At 59.4% G+C, this 22,148-nt stretch overlaps 2 protein-coding genes across 4 annotated transcripts in view; one reads left to right on the top strand and one right to left on the bottom strand.

Annotated features, from left to right (window-relative positions):
* Positions 1-591: 591 nt before the first annotated feature.
* GPRIN1 (G protein regulated inducer of neurite outgrowth 1) lies at positions 592-14,149 on the top strand. The gene is made up of 2 exons (XM_070076431.2): positions 592-1,130; positions 10,587-14,149. Exon 2 carries the CDS (start codon positions 10,630-10,632, stop codon positions 13,363-13,365), a length of 2,736 nt encoding a protein of 911 aa, XP_069932532.2. The 5' UTR covers positions 592-1,130; positions 10,587-10,629; the 3' UTR covers positions 13,366-14,149.
* A 154-nt stretch (positions 14,150-14,303) lies between these two features.
* CDHR2 (cadherin related family member 2) overlaps positions 14,304-22,148 on the bottom strand; it is a 39,600-nt gene continuing 31,755 nt past the window's right edge. For 2 of the 3 annotated variants that reach the window (XM_070076434.2, XM_089335099.1), the window contains 13 exons: positions 21,770-21,841; positions 21,333-21,382; positions 19,581-19,732; positions 19,310-19,418; positions 19,134-19,222; positions 18,693-18,761; positions 18,493-18,570; positions 18,356-18,416; positions 18,119-18,243; positions 17,526-17,639; positions 17,365-17,442; positions 16,785-16,842; positions 14,304-14,540 (listed from right to left, as the gene is read on the bottom strand). In XM_070076434.2, coding sequence (XP_069932535.2) covers positions 14,424-14,540; positions 16,785-16,842; positions 17,365-17,442; positions 17,526-17,639; positions 18,119-18,243; positions 18,356-18,416; positions 18,493-18,570; positions 18,693-18,761; positions 19,134-19,222; positions 19,310-19,418; positions 19,581-19,732; positions 21,333-21,382; positions 21,770-21,841 — 1,172 coding nt within the window. In that variant the 3' untranslated portion in view covers positions 14,304-14,423. Of the gene's footprint in view, positions 14,541-16,784; positions 16,843-17,364; positions 17,443-17,525; positions 17,640-18,118; positions 18,244-18,355; positions 18,417-18,492; positions 18,571-18,692; positions 18,762-19,133; positions 19,223-19,309; positions 19,419-19,580; positions 19,733-21,332; positions 21,383-21,769; positions 21,842-22,148 lie in introns of those variants that run through there. The other variant, XM_089335098.1, reaches the window with a different exon arrangement.

Raw genomic sequence — 22,148 nt, 5'->3', positions numbered from 1 at the left:
GAGACCTGTGAACAGTATCTTGGCACGCGTCTGCCCCTAAATAAGAGTTTCATTAATATTAATTGTTACCATTTTTAGTAGATGGTTTCATAGCACAGGCGCTAGAGGGTTTTATCACCTCCAGGACACTCAGAGTTATTTTTTCTCCTCTGGGAAGTCCAAGGGGAGGGGATTTCTTCTCTGCTGGGAAATGAGGAGCGAGTGGGCAGCCGAGTCCTCGTATCCTTGGCAATGCAGATTCAACTAGAAGCCCCTGGACACCTACTCCGGGCAAGGCCACTGCGCGGTCATCCACATTAGTCCCATTTTACGGATCGGGAGACTGAGGCTCAAAAAGGTAAAATGGCTCTCTGGAGGATTCCCGCGGGGAAGAGAACACGGACAGGAGGTGGGCGGGCACCCTGGTCGGGGAGGCCCGCACAGGGGAAGTGCAAAGCGCCTCTCCCGCACCCCCGCTGCCAGGGACCCCGCCACTCGCGGAGCGTGGGCAGCGGCGAGACAAAGGGCCGGGGGCGGGGCGGGGGGAGGGGAGAGAAGGCCGGAAGTGCGGCCGAGTGGGAGGCGGCGAATCTCGCCGCCTGGGTCTTCAAGCAGGTGCGGCAGGTTGGCGGGCAAGAGCGGCCCACTCTGAGCCGCAGCTCGGTCCTCAGCAAAACGAGGAGCAGGCCTTCGCGGGGCTGGGTAAGGCGAGGTCTCGGCCCCGCCTCGGCAAGCGCTCAGCAGCCTCTCCGCCCTCAGTCTCTTGGTCTGGGAAATGGGAACCCGGCCGAGGAGGGCGGGGAACCCAGGAGCCGGCAGGCCGCGCTGAGGGGCGGTGGGCGAAGGGTGCTCCTCCCTCCTCTCTGCACTCCCTCCCTCCCTCCGGCCCCGGTTTCCCCGCCGGCACCGCCCCTCCCGGGTTCCGAGCCCGCGAGACGGCAGCGCGCATGCCCGGGGCGGGGCGCGGGCTGGGAGCGCGGAGCCGGCGCGGGGGACGGCGGCGCGGAGTCCGCGGGTCCGCCCGCCAGCCCGGCCGGAGGCAGCCCGAGGCCGCTCGGGCGACGGCGGCGACGGCGGCGGCGGTGGTGGTGGCGGCGGCGGGAGCCTGCGCGCAGGGCGCCGAGGAGCCGGAGCAGCGGCGGCACCGCGGGGTAAGCGCCGCGCCCGCACCTGCACGCCCCTTCGGGCGGGCGACTTCGATCCGCTGTGGCCGCCCTGGGGCTGCTGTCCAGGGTCCTCAGCCCCCACCCCCACCCCACCCCGGCCGCGGGGCTCGGGTGCGTTGTGGGTCCGGGAGGCTGTGCGCGTACGGCCGGGGGCGGCGGGCGGCCGCGGCCGGGCTCCGCGTTGGGGCGGGGCGGGCGGGGGCGGGTCCCGCAGCTCGGGTCCAGAGACCCGAGGGGCCCTGCAGGCCAGGCCGCCCTGGGTGTGGGACTGGGTCCCCGCACCCGGCCCCGCCGCCGCCGGCGGCTTTGTTCGGCGAGGCTGTGCGGGAGGGGCGCTTCCCGCCACTGGGGGGAGGGGTCCGCCCGCATTGATTCATCTCTTCGCCGGAGCGAGCACACTCGCCGTCACACGCCCGGCATGGCACACACTCCGGGACGGGGCCAAGCACTCTCCGCATTCACGCTCGGGCGCCTCGTTCCCGCTACAGGTCTACACACCCGCTTACAGGCACACTGACCACTGTCATTCCATCAGACTCACATCCACGGCCACCTGTGTATCCATTGTCAACCTGTGCCTGTGTCCACACGCAGGCACAGCTGCGCATTCACACCACTCAACAGGACTCCCTGATAGCAACACACTGGCAGCCACCCTGCACTGGCTGGCCTGCCCCTGCCTGCTCTCGGCGGCTCCTGGTGTCCCTTGCCTACCCCAGACCCTGCAATAGGCTGGCACGCCTGTGTGCACACTGTTCACGCTGGTTGTTTGCCGCCCTGCTTCACCTGCACCAGCCCAAGTTGGCACATCTCTCCTACAGATGGAGGGAGGGTGGGAGGCATGGTCTGGGCGCTGTTTCTGGAAGAAGGTATGGCTGTCACCCTTTGCTGGGCTCCTTCTCCCCCTACTGCCCCAAGTGGAGGCTTTGCTGTTCTGGAGGCAGTAGGAGAGGAGGGGACAAGGATGAGGACTGGCACATGCGCCCCCTGAAGCCGGCGCCTTTGTTGGTCTTGTCACTATGGAAGGGGCTTGCAGGCACCTGGCAGCTCTGGCCCTGGCTGGGATGTGGGGAAGAGATTTGGGAGAGGAAGGAACAGGCTAGCAGCTCTCTGTGGCCAGAATGGGCATCTCCAGGGCTGCTCTGTGCACACCCAGTACCAGCACACTCAGGCCAGCTCTCCTCCGAGTGAGATTGTGAGGCCTAGAGGCCACGTGTGCACACCCAGAGAGTCCAAATGGCCCCCGAGGCACAGGCACACAAGTGCATATAGGGTGGGCACTTGCACACCCCGCTCTTCCTGAGCAAACAGCAGGAGCTAGGTCCTGGCCCCAGACCACACGTTCCCTAGCAGTCTGGTCACTCCTTGGCACGCTGGGTGAGCTGGCCCGCACACCCAAGCAGCCTGCTCGGCCTTCTGCCTCAGTTGGACCACACTCATAAGTACGTGGCCAAGTGTGCCAGTTCATCTGCTCATGGGGCCTGCGTGTGCGTGATCATTCTTGCTTGCTCTGCCGCGTGCTCCTTGGAATCAAGGAAAACCTTGGCCTGACCACAAAGAGCAGAAGTGTTTCAGGAGCCCAGCACCACGTCCAAGACCTTTGCTGGATGAGTGGAGAGAACCCAGGCTTCAGACCTGACACAGCTGGCTTTGCACCACAGCCTCCCCTCCCTGGTGGTGTGCCCCTGGGCAAGTCTTTTCCTCCCTCTGCCTTCAGTGTCCTCATCCATGAAATGGGATGACAGTGCCGACCTCATGTGCTTGTTACGGGTCCAGATCAGAAACCAAGCCCGAGTAGTGGGAGATGGATGGAGCTGGGTTTTCCTGGAGGTCGGGAGGCACAGTGATAGGGTGGGGGTGGGGTGGGGGTCGCCAGGCCTGGGCTGCCTCTTGGAGGATGGCTGCAGGGCCAGGAAGGGTGTGGCAGAGCTGTGAGTGGCAGGACCTCGGGGTGGGGATGGTCTCCAGGCAGGTGGTCTCATCTAGATAGAATTATATCCCCACCCCCCGACTTTCACAGATTGGAGAGCTGAGGCCCAGAGAGTGGGCACAGAGCTATAAGGGACCAGGCTGGGCCTGAGCCTATGTCTTTCTGCTTCCCTGGCTGGACTCTGAGGCTCTCCATCCCACCTTTTCCCAGTCCAGAGGCTGAGGCCTGGGAGCTCGGGGGCTAGGAAGCCAGCCTTTTGGGGGCCCTGTCCCAGGGGACACAGCACCCACAGACCAGGTCTGCCTCTCAGAACCTGAGTGTCCTCCCCTGGAAAACAGGACCGTGACACCTGTGGGGCAGGTGGACAGGGGCTGCATATAGCAAAGGCCTGACTTGGGCGTGGTCACCTACCTTTCTTGGTCAAGGTTCAAACCCCAGGGGCCTCCTAACCAGAAGAAAGCCAACTGCATGAGTTTCCTGATGGGTGGTGACAGGCAGTCAGCCCCAGTGTGCGGGACACCCCCAGGGAGGGAGGGCTGGGGATTGTGGCTGATTGGAGAGTGCACACACACACACACACCCTCCTCCATCCAGGGAGGCAGCCCCAGCCAGGCTGCAGCTGTCTTGCCACACAGGAAGCACACTCAGATAGCCAAATTTCAGTTTTCCAAGAGAAGCTGGAAGTCAGATTAGAAGCCAAAATCTTCTCATTTTTCTCATTTTTAAATGTTGATCAGTTCACTCCTTTTTGGAAAAATTGACTTTTACATTTCTTTTTTTTTTTTTTTTTTTTTTTTTTTTTGTAACGCTCTGGGTCCAACGTGCACCTCTGAGGGCCAGCTTTTCCTGCCGCAGGCCCTTCCCTCCCTGCCTCCTCCTGGGTGCACAGCTGGGCTCTGACAGGCTGAGGAGATAAAAACAGGCCTTGCGCACACGCAGCCCGGCCCCCAGCCCGCCCCAAAGTGAGCGGAGCCACGCGCACCCCTCTGCTGTAACTCCCGCAGCAGCCCTGGGGGAGCCGAGGGTGTGCTCTGCAGGCCTCCCAGACAGGAGGAAGACTTGCTCAGGGTCAGAGAGCTGGTGAGCAGTGAGCCTAGGCCGCCCCCTGGAAGGGACTGCTGTGTGGGGACTCCCGGGAGGACCCAGAGCACCCCACAGGCACCTCTGTGGACCTGTTCCAGCTGCAGCCTAAACTCCACACTCACCTGCCAGCCACAGAGGAAGAAACTGAGGCAGGCCTGGCAGGCAGATCCTGGCCCTCGCTGGAACCTGGGCCATTTCTCGTGCCTGCCCACCTGCTTGCCTGCCCTCCCACCCACCCAGTTACTCTCCCCATTCCCTCCCACCCCCCAGCCCCAAGAGCCAGCGATCAGAGGCCACGCACAAGAAAGCCAGGGGTCAAGCAGGCTGATTGGAGTGTTCTTGCTTAGTCTGTCTGATAGTTTAGCCAGATTCGTGTCTGTGCTCAAAAATGATGGGAACCGGCACTGTGTTCGTGTCCCTGCTGAAGATGCGCCAGCGTTTCCCAGTCCCCCTTAGCGTCAGTTCCCACGGAGCGCAGGTGCCCTGCTGGGATCAGCTGCCTCTCCGTGCCCGCCCCCTTCCTCCAGGCCCCTCCAGCTCCCACCGCAGCCACCCAGATCTTTCCAGGGCTGGCCGAGATGTTAACCTCTTCAGAGGGAATCCTCTTGACCGTGACCGCCATCGCGTGTCTAAACCAACTGCCTGCCCCCTTGTCCTCATAGCATCTGGTATTTGAAATTATACCATTTATTTGCTATGTATTCATTTCCCCCGCTGCTGTCTTTACCTGAACGGCAAGGAGCAGGCATTCCTCACCCTGCCCCCTGCACCACACACTTGCTCCATAAATGTCAAGGGGGATGGAACTGAGTGCAGTTGGCCCTCCAGTTTGCCACAGGCCCTTCCACTCCCTTTTGTATCCCTCTGAGGAGATCAGATTTCAGTCATCTCCATCCCTTGCTCTGTTTTTTTTTTTTTTAATACAGATTCATTCATTTATTTGAAAGAGTTATAGAGGGAGAGACAAGAGAGATCTCTCATCCACTGGTTCACTGTCCAAATGACCACAACAGCCGAGGCTGGGCTTGGCCAGGCTGAAGCTGGGAGCCAGAGTCTCCATCCTGGTCTCCCATGTGGGTGCAGGGGCCCAAGCACTTGGGCCATCTTCCAGTGCTTTTCCAGGTGCATCAGCGAGAGCTGGATTGGAAGCAGAGCAGCTGGGACTCGAACCAGTGCTCATATGGGATGCCGGCATCACAGGCAGGGGCTGAACCTGCTGTGCCACAATGCTGGCCCCTGTTGTTTTCCTCATGGGAGAAAAAATATTTATCTCTGCCAATAGCAAATGTTAATAATATCAGAAGGTAAAAAATGAAGCTAGACCCACTCAGATCCGGTGCCCGCCTGGCCCCTGCAGACCTGTGACCTTCCAACTCCCCCCTTTCTTTACTGTTGCAAACCAGACCTAAGTCCACTGCCCCACTGTCCCCTGCAAAACTGCCCCCTCCTCCTGTGTCCCCTTGTCAGTGAAGACCCCCATTCCCCCTGCATCTCCCAAGTTCCAAGCCATAGGAACCCAGGAGTGACAGTACCAACCGGGTCCTTATCCAGGAACCCCAGGCTCGCTCATCGACCCAGTGCTGTAAATGTCTCCATGAGGGAGCTTGGGGGAGGAAGCTGGAAAGCAAAGAAGGCTCCGTGGAGGAGGAGGCATTTACATCGAGATCAGGAGTTTGCTAAGAGATAAGGAGGGAGAGATAGATTGCTCCAGCAGGAGGTGTGGAGGGGATGCGAGGGGAGGTCACGCTCCAGTGTCTGTGCTGTGTGTGTGTGCGTGCGCACATACATACCTTAGGGGAGGGAGTGCATAGTCACCCATAAATCCCAGTAGGTACATAGAGGACTTAGAAGCACATTCAAGGGACTGGCACTGTGGCTCACTTGGTTAATCTTCTGCCTGTGGCGCCGGCATCCCATATGGGAACCAGGTTCTAGTCCTGGTTGCTCCTCTTCCAGTCCAGCTCTCTGCTGTGGCCCGGGAGGGCAGTGGAGGATGGCCCAAGTGCTTGGGCGTCTGCCAGTATGGGAGACCAGGAGGAAGCACCTGGCTCCTGGCTTCAGATCGGCACAGTTCTGGCCGTAGCGATCATTTGGGGGGTGAACCAACGGAAGGAAGACCTTTCTCTCTCTCTCTCTCTCTCTCTCTCTCTCTCTCACTGTCTATAACTCTACCTGCCCCCCCCCAAAAAAAAGAAAAAAAAAAGAAAGAAACACATTCAAGAGCTGGATTTGACCCTGTAGATAACAGGGAATCATTAAAAGTTTGGTTTTCTTTCCTATTTATTCTTAAAGATCTGTACTTATTTATTTGAAAGGCAGAGTGACAGAGAAGGAGAGAGAGATCTCCCATCTGCTGATTCACTCTCTAAATGGCCGCAACAGCCACGGCTGGGCCAGGCGGAAGCCTCGAGCCAGGAACTCCATCCGGATCTCCCACGTGGGTGGCAGGCACCCAAGCACTTGGGCCATGTTCCACTACCTTCCCAGGCGCATTAGCAGGGAGCTGGATCAGAAGTGGAGCAGCTGGAATTCAAACCCGTGCTCTGATGTGGGATGCCAGTATCCCACACGGCGGCTCAACCTGCCACACCCCAACATTGGCCCCTTCCCCTTTTTTTTTGAAAGAGCAGCACTGTGTGCACACATGACCAGAATTCTGGCATCACCAAGGAGCATACAGAAAATCCTCAGCAGATCCAGCGCTGTAGTGTAGCGGGTAAAGCAGCCGTCTGCAGCACCGGCATCCCATATGGGCTCTGGTTCGAGTCCCGGCTGCTCCACTTCCAATCCAGCTCTCTGCTGTGGCCTGGGAAAGCAGTGGAAGATGGCCCAAGTCCTGGGACCCCCTGCACCCACGTGAGAGACCCAGAAGAAGTCCTGGCTCCTGCCTTCAGATCAGCGCAGCTCTGACCATGGCCGTTGTGGCCATGTGGGGAGTGAACCAGTGCATGGATGACCACCCCCGCCGCCTCTCCTTTCTCTGTGTAACTCTGACTTTCAAATAAATAAATCTTAAAAAAAAAAAAAAAGAAAAGTCTCAGTACCCTCTGATCCCCAGTCCTACTTCCAAGAGGCGGGCACTGCTCGGTTTCATGGATTCCATGCAGGAGAAATATTGGAAATAAACCCTCAAGTGTGTCTGGCCTCTTCCAAGGCTGTGTGCCTCAGGTCCCAGTTACCATGCTGTACCCAAGCTTTTTGCACTTAATCTATCTTGAGCCTCTTTCCTCAACACTCCACACATTTGAGTGGCCATGTGGTGTCCATGGTGGGGTTGTCCCACATTTCACAGAAGCTGCTTCCAGCTGGCCCCTTCTCGTCCCCAGCCATGCTCTCAGGTACCCTGGGCACCATCCTTCTGCCTTTAGGGCCATCCCTGGAGATGGGTGTGCTGGCTGCAAGCTTTGTGCAGTGTAAACTTTGGTAAAAAATCAATGTGTCCTTCCAAACAGATTCCGTGGCATTCTAATGAGAGATAAGCTATAAGCAAAACCTAATATGTGTGATATGTCGGAGGGTGACAGGTACAGCAGAGAAAAGCTGAACAGACACAGCGAGTGAGGGGTACTGGAGAGAGTGGGGGAGGGGGCTGTTTTATACAGGCTGGGTAAGGGAAAGCCTCAAGGGGAGGACCATGCAGAGACCTGGAGGGAAAGCACACCAGGGGCAGAGGCAGTAGGCAGTGCAAAGGCCCTGAGGCAGGAGGTGTTCAAGATCAGTGCGACAGAAACGACATAATGGAGAAAGGAGCAGGAGAAAAAGCCAGAAGAGGTGATAGGGCTAGACACACAGGGTCCTGTGAGTGTTCTAAGGAGCTTGCTTTGATGTTGCATGGGATGGGGAGATGCCCCTGGCTGTGAGCAGAGGAGGGGGATGGGCTGCCTTGGGTTTTGCTGAGAACCACCCCCCGCCCCAGCTGCTGTGTTGAGAATAAACTGTATGTTTTGGGACATGCTCAATTGGACTTGCCCCAAACAGTAGAGTTAGAAACTTGCCAGGGGATTCCAATTCAATCCCATCAAGGTGGCATGTACCACTGCCATCTCACTAGTCCAAGTGATCAATTTCAGTTCACAATTGATCACACTGATAGGTCTAAGAGTCAAAGGGATCACATAAACAAGACTAGTGTCTGCTAATACTAACTGATAGAATTAAAAAGGGAGAGAACGATCCAACATAGGAAGTGGGATACACAGCAGACTCATAGAATGGCAGATGTCCTAAACAGCACTCTGGCCTCAGAGTCAGCCCTTAAGGCATTCTGATCTGGCTGAAGAGCCTATGAGAGTATTTTAGGCATGGAAAGCCAAGATACTCTGGAAAAAAAAAAAACTAAATGAAAGATCTCTGCAAGTGAGATCCCAGTGGAAAGAACAGGCCATCAAAGAAAGAGGTACCTTTCTCTGAAGGGAGGAGAGAACCTCCACTTTGACTATGACCTTATCTAAATAAGAATAAGATCAGAGTTGGCGAACTCAAAAGGCTTCCATAGCCTTGGCAACTCATGACTAGAGCCTAGGGTGATTACTGATGCCATAAACCAGAGTGTCAAATTGTTAAGTCAACAACAGGAGTCACTGTACTTACTCCCCATGTAGGATCTCTGTCCTTAATGTGTTGTACAATGTGAATTAATGCTATAACTAGTACTCAAACAGTACTTTACACTTTGTGTTTCTGTGTGGGTGCAAACTGTTGAAATCTTTACTTAATATATACTAAATTGATCTTCTGTATAAAAAGAGAATTGAAAATGAAAAAAAAAAGAGAGAATAAACTGTATGTAAGCCAAGGATGATTCTTAGGGAGAGACAGTGGCCATTAGCCCAGGCCAGGAGCCAAGTGCTGATGAATTTTTTTAAAGATTTATTTATTTATTTGAAAGGCAGAAATAGAGAGAGAAAGAGAGAGCATGTGCTCCCCAGATGGCTGCAATGGCCTGGGTTGGGCCAAGCTGAAGCCAGGAGCCTGGAACTCCTTCTAGGTCTCCCATGTGGGTGCAGGGGCCCAAGCACTTGGTCCATCTTCTGCTGCTTTTCCCAGGCACATTAGCGGGGAGCTGGATCAAAAGTAGAGCAGCCGGGACTTGAACCAGCATCTGTGTTGGATGCTGGTGCTGCAGGCAGAGGCATTACCTAAGGTGGATCCACGTGTTTTGCCGGTGGTTGGCACATGAAGTGTGAGAAAGTCAAGGGTGACTTTTGAGGGATTTGGGCCTGCGCACTAGAGAGATGGTTCTGGAACAGGCTGGAAGGATGCAGGAGCTCCACTTGCTTGGGCCGCTGAACCCATAATGGGCTGGAGTTGCTGGTAGACCTGGCTGACCCTCTTCCTGGTGTCTTCCAGCACCACAGACAGAACCCCCTTCCCCAGGTCTGCCGAGCGCTGTCGCCCAGCACCCCCCACACACCCTAAGCCAGCACCCGAGGGGCCACCCTGTGGTCAGCCACATGCAATTTCCACTGGAGCTTGCAGTTCCGCCTTTAGCGTCCACTCCCTGGCCCGTGCTGCACCACCTCTCGCCTAGACCTGGACCATGGCACCTGCTCAGAGCCTGGTGCTGAGAAGGGACCAGGAATGAATGCAGGATTCAGTGAATGGAAGCGGCAAGGAAGGACTGAGCAGCCTGGCCAGTCCCTCTCCTGTCAGCCCAGAGGGATCTTTGGAAGCCCGCACATCTAACTGTGGCCCTTCCTTGATTGTCAGTTGTTCAGAGCTCCCTGGCCTGCACAGACACAAGCTGGTGGCCTATGGACACGTCTTGTTTGGCCCACATAGCACCTTGGGCTTTAAGAAAAAAAAAATTGGATTAATTCACATCAAAGCCTGGATTCCCCACGTCTCTCAGGACCTGGGGAGAGTGCCCCCAGGTGGTGCAGCTCCAGGGTAGCACCTGCTTTTGCAGTGACTTCCCCCTAGAGAGGGCATGCGCTCTCCGTGGTGCTGTAGTCCGCGCTGCTCCTTCTTGTGTTATGCCCAGTTCACTTCCTGCACTCATTACCTCCCTGGCCCCTTAGGCATCAAAGCTTGCAGCCTGTGGCCTATAGCATGAGTGCATGGCTTCTGGGGGAGCCTATTGCATTGGGTGGGACTGACAAAGGAGTGGTGACAGAAGGTGAAACAGAAAAGTTGGGGTATGGCCACGTTGAATGCCATTCCAAGAAGTCTTTGTCCAGTGGGCCCCTTGAGCTCAGTGAAGCCAGGGAGTGAAATGCCTGGGCTTATGTTTTTAGCCCATGCCCCCTGGCCAGGAGGAGACCACACAGAAGCAGAGGACCCCACTAGGAGGCCTGGCTGCTAACAGGAAGGTGAGCAAGAGGCCAGGATGGAGGCGCCTCCTCCATGGATCCCCCTACAATGTCTGAATCTGCTCTCTCCCTCTCTCTCTCTCTCTCTCTCTCTCTCTCTCTCTCTCTCTGCTTCAGAACCACACAGTAGCCGTGGGCTCCAGCATGGCCACGAAGGCAGATGGGCACTGCTGAAGACCAAGCCTGGCTCCAGCTGCTTCCGAACGACTCCCACCCCACAGTCCTCTGCCGCCCCCAGGATGGGGGCCGGGGGACTGGGGGGCTGGCCATGAAAGAATGCTGCCCCTCCCTGCAAAAGGCCAGCCCTGCACCCCCCAGGCATAGCCCTGACCACAGCGCAGGCATGGACCCTAGGCATAGCAGTCCCCAGGGGGCCAGCGAAAAGGTCTCCTGTTCTGAGGGCCCTGGCGGGAGCCTGGCCCACCCCTCCCAGACCTGTAGTCCTCCCCAAGAGGCAGCCGGCAAGGAGACCCGCATCTCAGGGACAGCAGACTCCACGTTTTCCAGGGAGCCTGAGCCCGGGTCCTCAGGGAACAGAAATGAGAAGATGGATTCCAAGTTCTCAAAGCAGGCAGCTTCTGCTTCTGTGGGAAAGGAAGATGCTGGATCCTCCAGGAAGGCAGATTCCATGGTCACAGGAAAGCCAGAGCCTGCAGTCATGGGGCAGGGGAATCTCGTGACCCCAAGAGAGGAAGATGGCGGCCGCCTGGGAAAAGTTGACCCTGGGTGCTCCAGCCAGGCGGCTGCAGCGTCCCCAGGGAAGGAAGAGGCCGGGGATCCTGTGTCCTCAGGCAAAGTGGATCCTGTGTTCCCAAGGCAGGAGGAGCCGAGCTGTTCTGGAAAAGAACGTCCTTTGTCTTCAGGAAAGGCGGATCCCAAGCCCGTGGGAGAAGCAGACTTGGTGGCCTCGGGACGGGTGGCGCCCGCCTCGCTGGGGAGCCCGGATCCCGCATCCACAGAAAAGTCAGCTCCTGGGCCCTCAGGAAAGCCAAGTCCAGTGTCGCCGGGCGGAACTGAGTCTGTGTCTTCTGGGACAGCGGCTGCAGGAGCCCTGGAGAAGACGCATCCTGCGCCCCTGGGACCGGCAGATCCTGCACACACAGGAAATGCAGAAACTCTGTCCTCCATGACAGAGGAGCCTCGGTTCCTGGCAGAGAAGGACACGCGCTCCCCAGGAACAGGGAGTGCTGGGCCCAAGGGGATGCCCAAAACAGGGGCTGCCGGACCGGGGGACCCAGTGCTTTCAGGAGAGCCGGCGGCCACCTATTCGAAAGCTGGGGAGTGCATGTCTTCCAGCGAGGTGGATCCTGGGGCCTCGGGAAAGCCGCAGCCCTGGCCTCCTGGGCGGGCAGAACGGGCCTCCAACGGAAAGGCACAAACTGCCTCCCCCAAAGGGGCAGAGTCCACGCCCGGGGAAGCCACGAAAACACCACCTTCTGGAAAAGCAAGTGCTGAGCCTTTGGGAAAGACAGACCCTGTGTCCTCAGGGGAGCCCAAGTCCCTGGGGGTAGCAGCGGGTCCTCCACCTTCTCGAGAGGAAGGAGAGCCCCCGGCCCTGCATTCTGACTCCACAAAGGTGGGCCCTACACCCTCGGGAAAGACAGAAGCCGGACAAGCAGGTCCCTTGGCCTCGCCCTCCGGGAAGGTGGACTGTGTGTCCCTGGGGAACGCAGAAGTTGGCCCAGGGCCCAAGGGGGGGGCCCTGCCTCTAGAGCAGGGTGGCCCCGTGCCCAGCGCCAAGGTGGGCCCCAGGGTCTTGGGGACAGCAGAGCTGCAGCCTGGGGGCAAGGCAGAGGCTGCCACACCTCTAGGAAAGGCGGAGATCACATCTTTGCAAAAGGAGGGATCCCTGGCTCCCGAGAAGGTGGATCCCGGATCCTCAGGAAGGGCGGAGCCCCCGGCCTCGGGCAAGGCGGGGCCTGTATCCCTGGGGAAGGCCGACCCTGCACCTTTGAGAAACGCAGACCCCCCACCCTTGGCACAGGCGGCCCCTCTGACTGTGGAGCAGGCGCAGGACTCCTCCTCCTCCTCCAGGCGATCAGATGGCAAACCCTGCGGTTTGGCCCCTTCTGCCGGGAGCAGCGAGGGGCACGGGAAGCTAGAAGCGGCGGCCAGCGGGGCAGCCTCCAGCCTGGGCCAGAAAGACCTGGTGGCCGCTGGGGCCCAGAGAAGCCCCGGCGTGGAGGCGGCAGCACCCCCGCCGGGGCCGCGGACTCGCGACAACTTCACCAAGGCGCCGTCGTGGGACGCGAGCGCCCCGCCGCCGCCGCGCGAGGACGCGGGCACGCAGGCTGGGGCGCAGGCCTGCGTCTCGGTGGCCGTGAGCCCCATGTCTCCGCAGGACGGCGCGGGTGGCCCGGCCTTTAGCTTCCAGGCGGCGCCGCGCGCGCCCAGCCCGGCGCCCGGGCCGCCCGCGCGCCGCGACGCGGGCCTGCAGGTGTCGCTGGGCGCCGCCGAGACGCGCTCTGTGGCCACCGGGCCCATGACGCCGCAGGCCGCCGCGCCGCCCGCCGTACCGCCCGCCTTCCCCGAAGTGCGGGTGCGGCCGGGATCCGTGCTGGCGGCCGCCGTGGCGCCCCAGGAGGCGTCGGAGCCCGTGCGCGACGTGAGCTGGGATGAGAAGGGCATGACGTGGGAGGTGTACGGGGCCGCCATGGAGGTGGAGGTGCTGGGCATGGCCATCCAGAAGCATTTGGAACGGCAGATCGAGGAGCACGGCCGCCAAGGGGCGCCCGCGCCGCCGCCCGCCGCTCGCGCGGGCCCCGGCCGAGCGGGCTCGGTGCGCGCCGCGCCCCAGGATGGCGCCGCCAAGCGGCCGCCCGGCCTGTTCCGTGCGCTGCTGCAGAGCGTGCGCCGGCCGCGGTGCTGCTCGCGGGCGGGACCCACGGCCGAGTGATCGGCGCCCTTTTGTACGCCCGAGTTTCCAACCTGCTCAGGCCCCCTTCCTGACCCCAGCCCCTGGAAGGGGTCCCCTCGGCGGCGAGCGGCGGACCTCCGAGGAGTGGGCAGCCTCTAGGACCCTGTCATATCCTTCCCGTCCCAGACACGCAAACGAGCCCCCACGCCCCTTCCCAGCCCTCACCTGGACTCCTGGTCACACCGGGCGAGCACGGGGACCCACTCAGCACCCCCCGCTCCTCCCCACCCCAAGCTGAGGCGGGCTCCTGAGACGGCCAGGCTGGCCTGTTGAGGTCTCGGGAGCGCCAGGTCCCCAGAACCGGGAGAGACTGCAGGCCAATCTCCAGGCGGGTCCTCCGAGCGTGCGCGGGTTGAAGAGCGAGGGGCCTGAGTGTGCCCGGCCAAGTTCTGAACTGAGTGTGCGGCTCGGCGGCGCTGGCCTGCGTGGTCGGGCCATCTCTTGCATGCTGTGGGTTGCCCTTCCCCAATTCCTGTCTCCCACCCTCCTGGCCCAGTCCCCCAGCCCTGTCACCTCCCACTGGTCACTAGTTCACAATTCCCAGCATGGGAAGGGGGGGGGCGGGAAGAAGGCGGGGCGGGGGGGGGCAGCTGCAGGAAGTCCTGGGGGCTCAGGAAGTGCCCTGGGAGAGTCACCGGAGGGTCGGAGGGTGACTTATGGAAGGTTCTGGGCCACTGGCGGCCTGGGTGACAGCTGGTCTTGGTATTGGGGACAGCACAGAGAGCCCATTCTGTAGCCACAGTTGTCTCTCAAAGGCCACTCTCTCCATCTCTCCATCCACCCCCCCACCCCCCGTGCTGTGATCCCCTACAAGTCCTTTGTGACCACTCAGTGTCCCTGTCCCCCGTCCCTCCGGCCTCAATTTTTGGCTACAAACTGTCACAGTCCACATTGGTAATAAAATCTTTCCCCAACACTTGTCCAAGCAATTGACAGCAGGGTATATTATCATTCCCGGGGTGGGGGAGGGGAGGGCAAGGTGCAGTTGGGGATGACGAGGCCTCTTCCCAGGTGGCCCAGAGGAGTGGGGTCGGCCATCACAGGTCTGTGGTGTCCAGGCCACCGTTGGTGAAGGCCAGTTCCGTGTGCTGCCTTCCTGACAGCAACATGCTCAGAGGCTCTGCATAGGGCCCAGGGGGATGGTGGCCCGGCTCCTGCAGTGGAGAGAAGAGGTGTTGGGCCTTCAAGCCACCACCAGATGGCGCCCTGGCTGGCGTCCCACCTGCTCTCCTGGGCTGCTCTGTCCCAGAGGTGGCTGTGGCAGGGGTGGTCATGGACAGGCTCAGGCTAAAGGGTGGGCCCCCAGGGGGAAGGAGTATGCTCTGGCTATGCCCCTCCCCCCAGACTGGCCCCTCGGTGTCCTGCCAACTCCTGAGTAATGCCAGGCCACACACCCGGTGCCAAACAGCCCATCCAGCACAAGGCTGCCACCTGCACCCCACATCACCTGAAACACCCACAGAACCCCCCTGAAGGAGGATTCATGTCCCCCACTTTACAGGCGCGGAAGCTGATGCCAGAAAGGGGCAGAGCAGAGTTTGAATCTCTGGTGTTGCTGGTTCTAAAGCAATTTGACGTTTTCTGCTAACATTGGTGGGGGGATGCGTTCCCAGATGGGGTGCCCCCTGCACTTCATCACGGTACACCCTCATCAGGGGAACTCTCCTGCCCTCCCTCTCCCTCCCTCTCCCCCTCCCCTGGACACACCACACACACAGCTTCCTATGGGCCAGAACCCCGACCCCACCCCCTCCCGGGCACTCCCAGAGCTGTGTCCAGCCTGGGGCTGTTCAGGTAGGTCCCTGGGAAAGAGCAGAACACTGAGGGACTGCAGGGGGCAGAACATCCTGCTCTCGTCCCACAGACCCTGAGCAGGGCAAGCTGGTGCAGTGCCACCCAGGATACTGTGGCCTGCTCCCCCAAGGCCAGACACCTTGGTCCTGGCCAGCTTGTACCCTGCAAGCTGTTCAACCTTGCCTAAGCCAGCACCCTCTCTGGGTGTCAGTTCCCCCACTGATGTCTTAGAAAGGCTGGACCGAGTGATCTCCTGGGTCAGGCAAAACACAGGGCTCTCAGGCAAGTCCTGGCACCCGGTGATTGGTGAGGAGAGGGCCCACCTGTGCTGCCTGCCCAGCCCAGGGAACAGAGCAGGCAGGCGGCTCCCGAGAAGGGTCTAGGCCCCCTGAGTCCCTGAGAAACTCAGGCGAAGAGATGGAGCCTGGGGCAACTCCTGCCTTAGCTGGTTCCTGGCTTTGAAGTCCCTCTGTGCCCTGGCCCCTTCCCTCTCCACACTCGCAGCTCCCAGATGCAGCCCCACCTCGGTGGGAGTGGGGAGTAGGGGCTGACTCCACTCTCCTCTGGGGGGCAACACCGGCCTCCTTGGGGGGACCCCAAGCTCCAGCAGGCAAGACCAGACCCTCTTGCCCCATTCCCCCCCAGCACACGCTAACCAGCTTCCAACAAATGCGCTACGACCTGGAGGTCACTGGAATTGCCTCTCTTGAGGCCACTTCTGGACCTGCACTGTGTTGCCCCCAGCCCCTAGGCACCCTTCTGGTACTCAGCAGCCAGACTGTTTCTGTGGACCAAATCTTTCTGAGTAAGGAGTTCTCAAGGCAAAATAAGGATGGAAGCATGTAGGCAAGCCAGGAGCCCTGCAATAGGACCCAGTGGGGTGGGCGCCTCCCACCCCCACCACCACCACAACCCTGGGCTGTTGCCATGCCAGTGGGTCTTAGAGTTTGTACTGCATGGTGGGGGAGAGGGACACAGGGGCAGTTCCTCCCATTTCCAGAGCCCTGCCCTTGCAGGGTCCCCTCCCTGTCCATTTCAGTCCCCCAGGGAGCTTGAAACTCAGCCAGTTCCTACGCCGGGGAATCCAAAAGCTCTGGGGGTGACGTGGGCATTTTTAATGAGCCCTTTGAGTGATTCTATGCTGTGAACTCATCTAACCAGCCAACCCGGTTAGCAAGTGTGGTACCAGCGCTCCTCCCAGCCTAGCTTCTCTCCTTTGCTACTGCTGTATCACCCACTTCGGTCCCTCCCCCACCCCACCAGCTTTGATATAAAAGGCGGAACCAGGCTCTTGAGCCCTGGACCCTGACTTTGTGCTGGATGCTTCTCATGGCTGCTCTCATTGAATCCCGGCAACAGCCCTGCAAGGTTGAAGGTGTAGTCCCCATTCCCAGATGAGAAAACTGAGAACCAGAGGTGCATTGGAGAGTGGGGGAGCAGGGAGGGGCCCCCAGTGCAGAGCCATGGGGCTCTTTGGCACCTGGAGCAGAGACACGAGGCTGCTCAAGTCAACAGCAGGTCTCTGGCGCTCTGGAGGGACCCTACTCCTTCAGAGAAGAACCTCAAGTCAGAAGCCCCAGATACCATCTCATGCCCCATCTTGCCTTGATTCCTTTACTGTTCTTGTCCAGGTCCACAGAGTTGTCATCCAGGGAGTTGAGGCTAAGGGAGAAATGATGGCGCTCAGGTAGGCAGGAGGCCCAGTCCTCCCCTCGGTGACCAAGAACCTCCACCATCACCACCACCACCACCATCACCATCACCATCTCTACCATCACCACCACCACTACCACTACTATCACCATCACCACCACCACCACCATCACCAACACCACTACTACCACCCCACCATCACCATCACCATCTCTACCATCTCTCCCATCACCACCACTACCATCACCACCATCACCATCACCACCACCACCACCATAACCAACACCAACACCACTACTACCACCCCCACCACTACCATCACTATCACCACCCCACCATCACCAACACCAACATCACTGCCACCATCACCATCATCACCACCACTACCATCACTACCACTATCACCATCACCACCACCACCACCATCACCAACACCAACATCACTGCCACTATCATCACCACCACTACCACCACCACCATCACCATCACCAACACCAACACCAACACCAACACCACCTCCCCCCTGCTTACCTGATGCGATCCTGATCATTGGAGGAGAGGTACTCCAAGCCCAGGTCCCCGGTGGGTAGGTTCAGCATGGGGTTGGCCCTGCAGAGAAGCCCCTCAGTCAAGTGCCCATGGCCCTCAGCCACCTCCCCACATCTCCTACCTGCCCTTCACCCCCTGCTCACCGCTCAGTATTGTACATGTTCGTGCCGGGGATGGCGGCGACCGAGGGCATCACCCCTGCTGCCGTCTGCCGGGCCTCCTTGGCAGCCTTCATAGCCTGAAGCTTCCGGCGGTGGCTGTGGGGGAACCAGGACGGGGGTCACACTTTGGCTGTGCACTCACCATGTGCCCCGTGGGGGCCCTGATGGCACCTCACGGTGACTGGTGGACCAGAGCATTAGCTCCCTTTACAGAGGGCAATGATTTCCCGAAGGCCCCCAGGCAGCCAGCAGCAAGGCCTGGGATCAAATCCACATGTGGCTGCGCTGGAAAGGGGAGACACAACAGCAGGCACCAGGTGTCTTGCAGGGTGCAGCGCAGGCACGCTATATCCTTGAGTGCCTTGAGAAATCTGTGTCATGCCCATTGTGCAGAGGAAGAAACTGAGGCTCGGGGCCGGGGGTGGGGGGTGGGGAGATGACAGAGATCTCAGGAATCCCTGGGCACTGAACACACAGCTAGCTGCTGCCAACCTAAACTCCAGTTCTTTCTGCCCCACTCCCTACCCGAGTGTCTAGGGAGACGGTTAGAGCCCCGGCAGGCCATGGCACCGCACCTCTTCCGTACACACACGAGGACAGTGGCTGCGATCACTATGGCGAGTGCCAAGGCCACTCCCAGTCCTATGATGACGCTGATGAGCTGTTTCGTCTGGTCTGACTCCTGGCTCTGCTGGGAGCCCTGGAAGAGAAAGGGCGTGAGGGGGCTGCGGCTGGGGGAGGGGGAGGGGCGGTCACCTTTGGCTCTTGCCTCCCCCTGCCCCCCGCAGCCCCTCCATCCTGCCCATGCTCACCAGCACCACCAGCCCCAGCTGCAGCAGCTGTGTCAGCGCGTCCTCATCGTTCCGAATCATCCTGGGTGCAGAAGCCAGCTCAGACCCAGGCTTTCCTGCCCACACTGTGCCCAGCCCCTAAGGACAGCCCCACTCACACACTCAGGTCGTTCAGCGTCAGGGCTGACCCATTGGGGAAGACAAAGTAGGCATCCATGTAGGAGTGGGCTCGGGACCTGGGCGGGGTCGGGGGAACAGGACAAGGGGTTGCAGGGGTGCTGCGCCCTCACTGTGCGCCACCCAGCTTCCTGCTCCTGCGTCTTTCCCCCAACCAGTCGCGGGGCCTGCACACACTCACCTGGCTGCGGAGTCGAGGTTCTGAACGTTCACAACGTAGACGGTGGTCCTGGTCGCTTGGCCGAGAGCCCTACAAAGGGAGCAAATGGTCACAGAGTCCAGGCCTGCTCAGGACAGCTGTGCTGGCTCAGCAGGTGGCACCTCTATGCAAAGAAGAGAAAAGGAAATCCCGTCCTGTCACTGGGTTTACAGCTTAGCAAACAGAGTGCCCTTGTGCAGTGCCCAGCCTTCACAACGGTACATGGCAGCTCTGTTGAGCCCTCTCTCTGCCCTTGGCTGGGCAGAGGCTTCTGGATGTGTGCAGAAAGGTAGTGCAGGTCCAGGTCCAGGGTGAGAGATGGACAAAGTCAAGTGTGGGTCATGGATAGGATTGAGAGACAGCCTGTCCAGGTCTTGTCAGGGAGCAGCCCCCTTAGGCCTTGTCCTGGTCACCCAAACCTACGCCTTAATGGCCTCCATGTTGGCGCCCACCTCCTCCTTCTGTGGGGAGAACTGTAGCCTCACGCGGTAACTCTGGTCCACGGTGAAGAGCTGGGGGAGGAGCGGGTGGGAGCGCATGAGACCTAGGCCCAGGGGCCAGCAGGGGCAACTAGGTTGGAGGCCGGGACTGGTACTCACATTCAGGGTGACTTGGGCTTCACGGGCAGACCCCACGGAAGGTTTATCCTGGGCCTGCACGGTCACCTGGTAGGTCCCTTGCAGAGTGGAGTCAAGGTTGATCAGTAGCCTGCAGAAGGGGCAGGGACACAGAGCCATCCTGACACCCAAGCTGGAGTCCTCTGGCACCTAATTGCACCCCTCCCAGGATGGGAGGCATGCCATGATGCCTCTTGGCCTCGCCCCCCACCCCTGCCCCTAGCCTGCGGTGGTGGGGGGCGCCCGCTGTTACTCAATGCTGCCAGTAAACACGGTGCCCTCGGCCGAGGTGGGGATCTCAAAGACGTTTTGCAAAGGCAATGTGGTCCCATCCTTAGAGACGAAATCCACTTGCAGGATGCTGAACTCGATGACCGCATTGGCCCCTGAGTCATCGTCTCTGGCCTGGGAACAAGAGTGGGCAACATCTGGGGGCTGGGCTGGGCCACACCTCCCTCTCTCCTCCCCCACTCCAGCAGGGGTCTGAGGCTGCGGTGGCCCCTAGCCCCTGTCAGCCTTCCTCCTGCCCCTGCCAGCTCCACGCAATAAGCAAGTGTTTGATCGTCGGTGTGGCTGCTCCGCAGATCTAGGCTTGGACAAGGCTCTACCCCAGCTTGACAGGTCACTGTGCCCTAAACAAATCCTACCAGCTCCCACCACACCTGCCACGCACACGATGCTATGCCGGGGAGCGCTCTGGCTTCCTAAGCACCTACTGTGTGCCGGGCGCCTGCCCTGAGATCCCTCCCTAACGTGACTGTGGATTCTCCTGGGGGACCAGGAGCTGAGTCAGGGCGGGGGCATGCATTTATGTTCATTCCAATGCCTTCTAGAGAAAAGCATAACCAACCCACGGAGCCACGAGCCTGCTGTTCAGAGAGAAGCTGGAGCTAGGGTTTATGTTTCAAAAAGCAGTCAATTTAAAGGAGAGGGTTCCATGCCATGGCTGAACTGATGACGCTGGAGTGTAGCTGGCTGAGGATTGGCAAACCGCCATCCTTGCCCAACAAGAAACTGGGGTTATGAGAGACACTGGCCGTGGGACAGCTCTCAGTGGGCAAGGCCAGGCCCATCTGTCTCCTACACCCATGTGCTTGTCACAGCGTAGGAAGCAGCAGCCAGAGACCACCTGCTGGTGCTGCCAGCTCCTTGTTGGGGAGGGAAACTGAGTCGCAGAGGGTGAGGCGGCTTCACGGGTGAGTAAGAGGTCCAGCCAGGCCCAGACTCAGGGCTGTGCGGGGGGCTCAGCCCCGGCCCTCCAATAAACACATCAGTACCAAAACTGGTAGGGGTGGGGCCAGCGCTGTGGCGCAGCGAGTGAAGAACCACCTGCAGGGCTGGCATCCCATATGGGCACCAGTTCAAGTCCTCGCTGCTCCACTTCCAGTCTAGTCCCTTGCTTATGGCCTGGGAAAGCAGTAGAAGATGGCCCAAGTCCTTGGGCCCCTGCACCCATGTGGGAGACCCAGAAGAAGCTCCTGGATCCTGACTTTGGGTCAGACCAGCTCTGGCCGTTTCAACCAGTTGGGGAGTGAACCAGCGGATGGAAGACCTCTCTCTCTCTCTCTCTCTCTCTCTCTCTCTGCCTCTGTTACTCTGCCTTTCAAATAAATAGCTCTTTAAAACAAAAAGAAAGAAAGAAAAGGCAAGTGCATTTACGATTACAAGTCCTAGAAATTAACTACAAGGAACTCATATGAGTTTCAGTTGATCAGGATTTCTCTGTAATACTCAGGAATTCTGTGGCAGTGGGGAAAGTCAGGCCTGCAAAGTGGAACCTACGGTGATGACATCTGTGTGGACACTACATTCCACAGCTAGCGACGATCCCATCAGGCAGGCTGGTGTATGTTTCTGTTCTAGAGCTTTCTTTTGCATAGATGGCAGCCCATATGTCTCCTTTCTAGGGTTCAAACACTCTGCGGGCAGCCAGAAGACCTGAACGCCTTAGCCCCCTGTCCCTCGGGGCTCATGTGACCCACAGAGCCTGGTAAGACGGACTCACCTGGACAGTCGCCACCTGCTGGCCAATTAACACCAGTTCTGGGATGATGACTGCAAGTCAGACAGGAAGGAGGTCAGTGGGGCTCGGGCAGGGCCCACCTGGCCCAGTGCTGGCCACAAACTGGCTCAGGGCTCAACGCCTGTCCCCACCAAACCTGCCTTCAACTTCTCTATCAAAAAAGGACCCCCCCCCCCACGACAGCCAGTTGTTAGCAAGTCATCCATCTCCCATTGTACAGGTGGTAAAACTGGGATCCAAAGAGGCCAGGGCTCAGCCCAGGGCCAGAGATCAAGAGGAGCAGAGCTAGAATGAAAATGTAGTCCCTCCTTCCTGGAGGGAGGCAGGCGGTGAGGGTGTGTGGGGTCCCAAGGGAGCAGGTGTGTGTGTGTGTGTGTGTGTGTGTATGCGGCAGGGTGACACCCAGGCCTGCTGCTTACCAAAAGTCTTGTTGCCAAGCACAAAATAAGGTGTGTTGTCATTCACATCCTCAATCGTTATGGGGAGGCTTCCTGGGGACAGAAGGGAAGCTGGCTGGGGGCTCCACACAGGCTGGGCCCAGAGCCCCGCCCCCCATGGCCTCAGCCACGCCCCTGCAGTGTCACACAGTTCCCTCCCCAGTCCCAATTCGAGTGCACATTCCGTCCTTGCTGGGGGTGAGTGGCGTGTCACAGCCACACAACCAGAGCGGTGGGCCAGGCTCGGGCCTGGCCTCGGTGCGTCTCAGCTGACCAAAACGTCACACTGACACTTTGTAGCAGCGTCAGCTGGGTGCTGAGATGGCCACACGGGGCGGGCTTCTGACACAGCGGTAAAGGG

Source organism: Oryctolagus cuniculus, chromosome 6 (genome assembly GCF_051225735.1).
Source record: "Oryctolagus cuniculus isolate XC-2025 breed Fujian yellow rabbit chromosome 6, ASM5122573v1, whole genome shotgun sequence".
Classification (NCBI taxonomy): domain Eukaryota; kingdom Metazoa; phylum Chordata; class Mammalia; order Lagomorpha; family Leporidae; genus Oryctolagus; species Oryctolagus cuniculus.
Note: the sequence above shows the minus strand (reverse complement) of the source record. Positions and strands in the feature narration are given on the sequence as shown.

What these genes read in the sequence shown, in the direction of transcription:
- GPRIN1 (XM_070076431.2), top strand. Translation starts at nt 10,630, where the DNA reads ATGGGCACTGCTGAAGACCAAGCCTGGCTCCAGCTGCTTCCGAACGAC.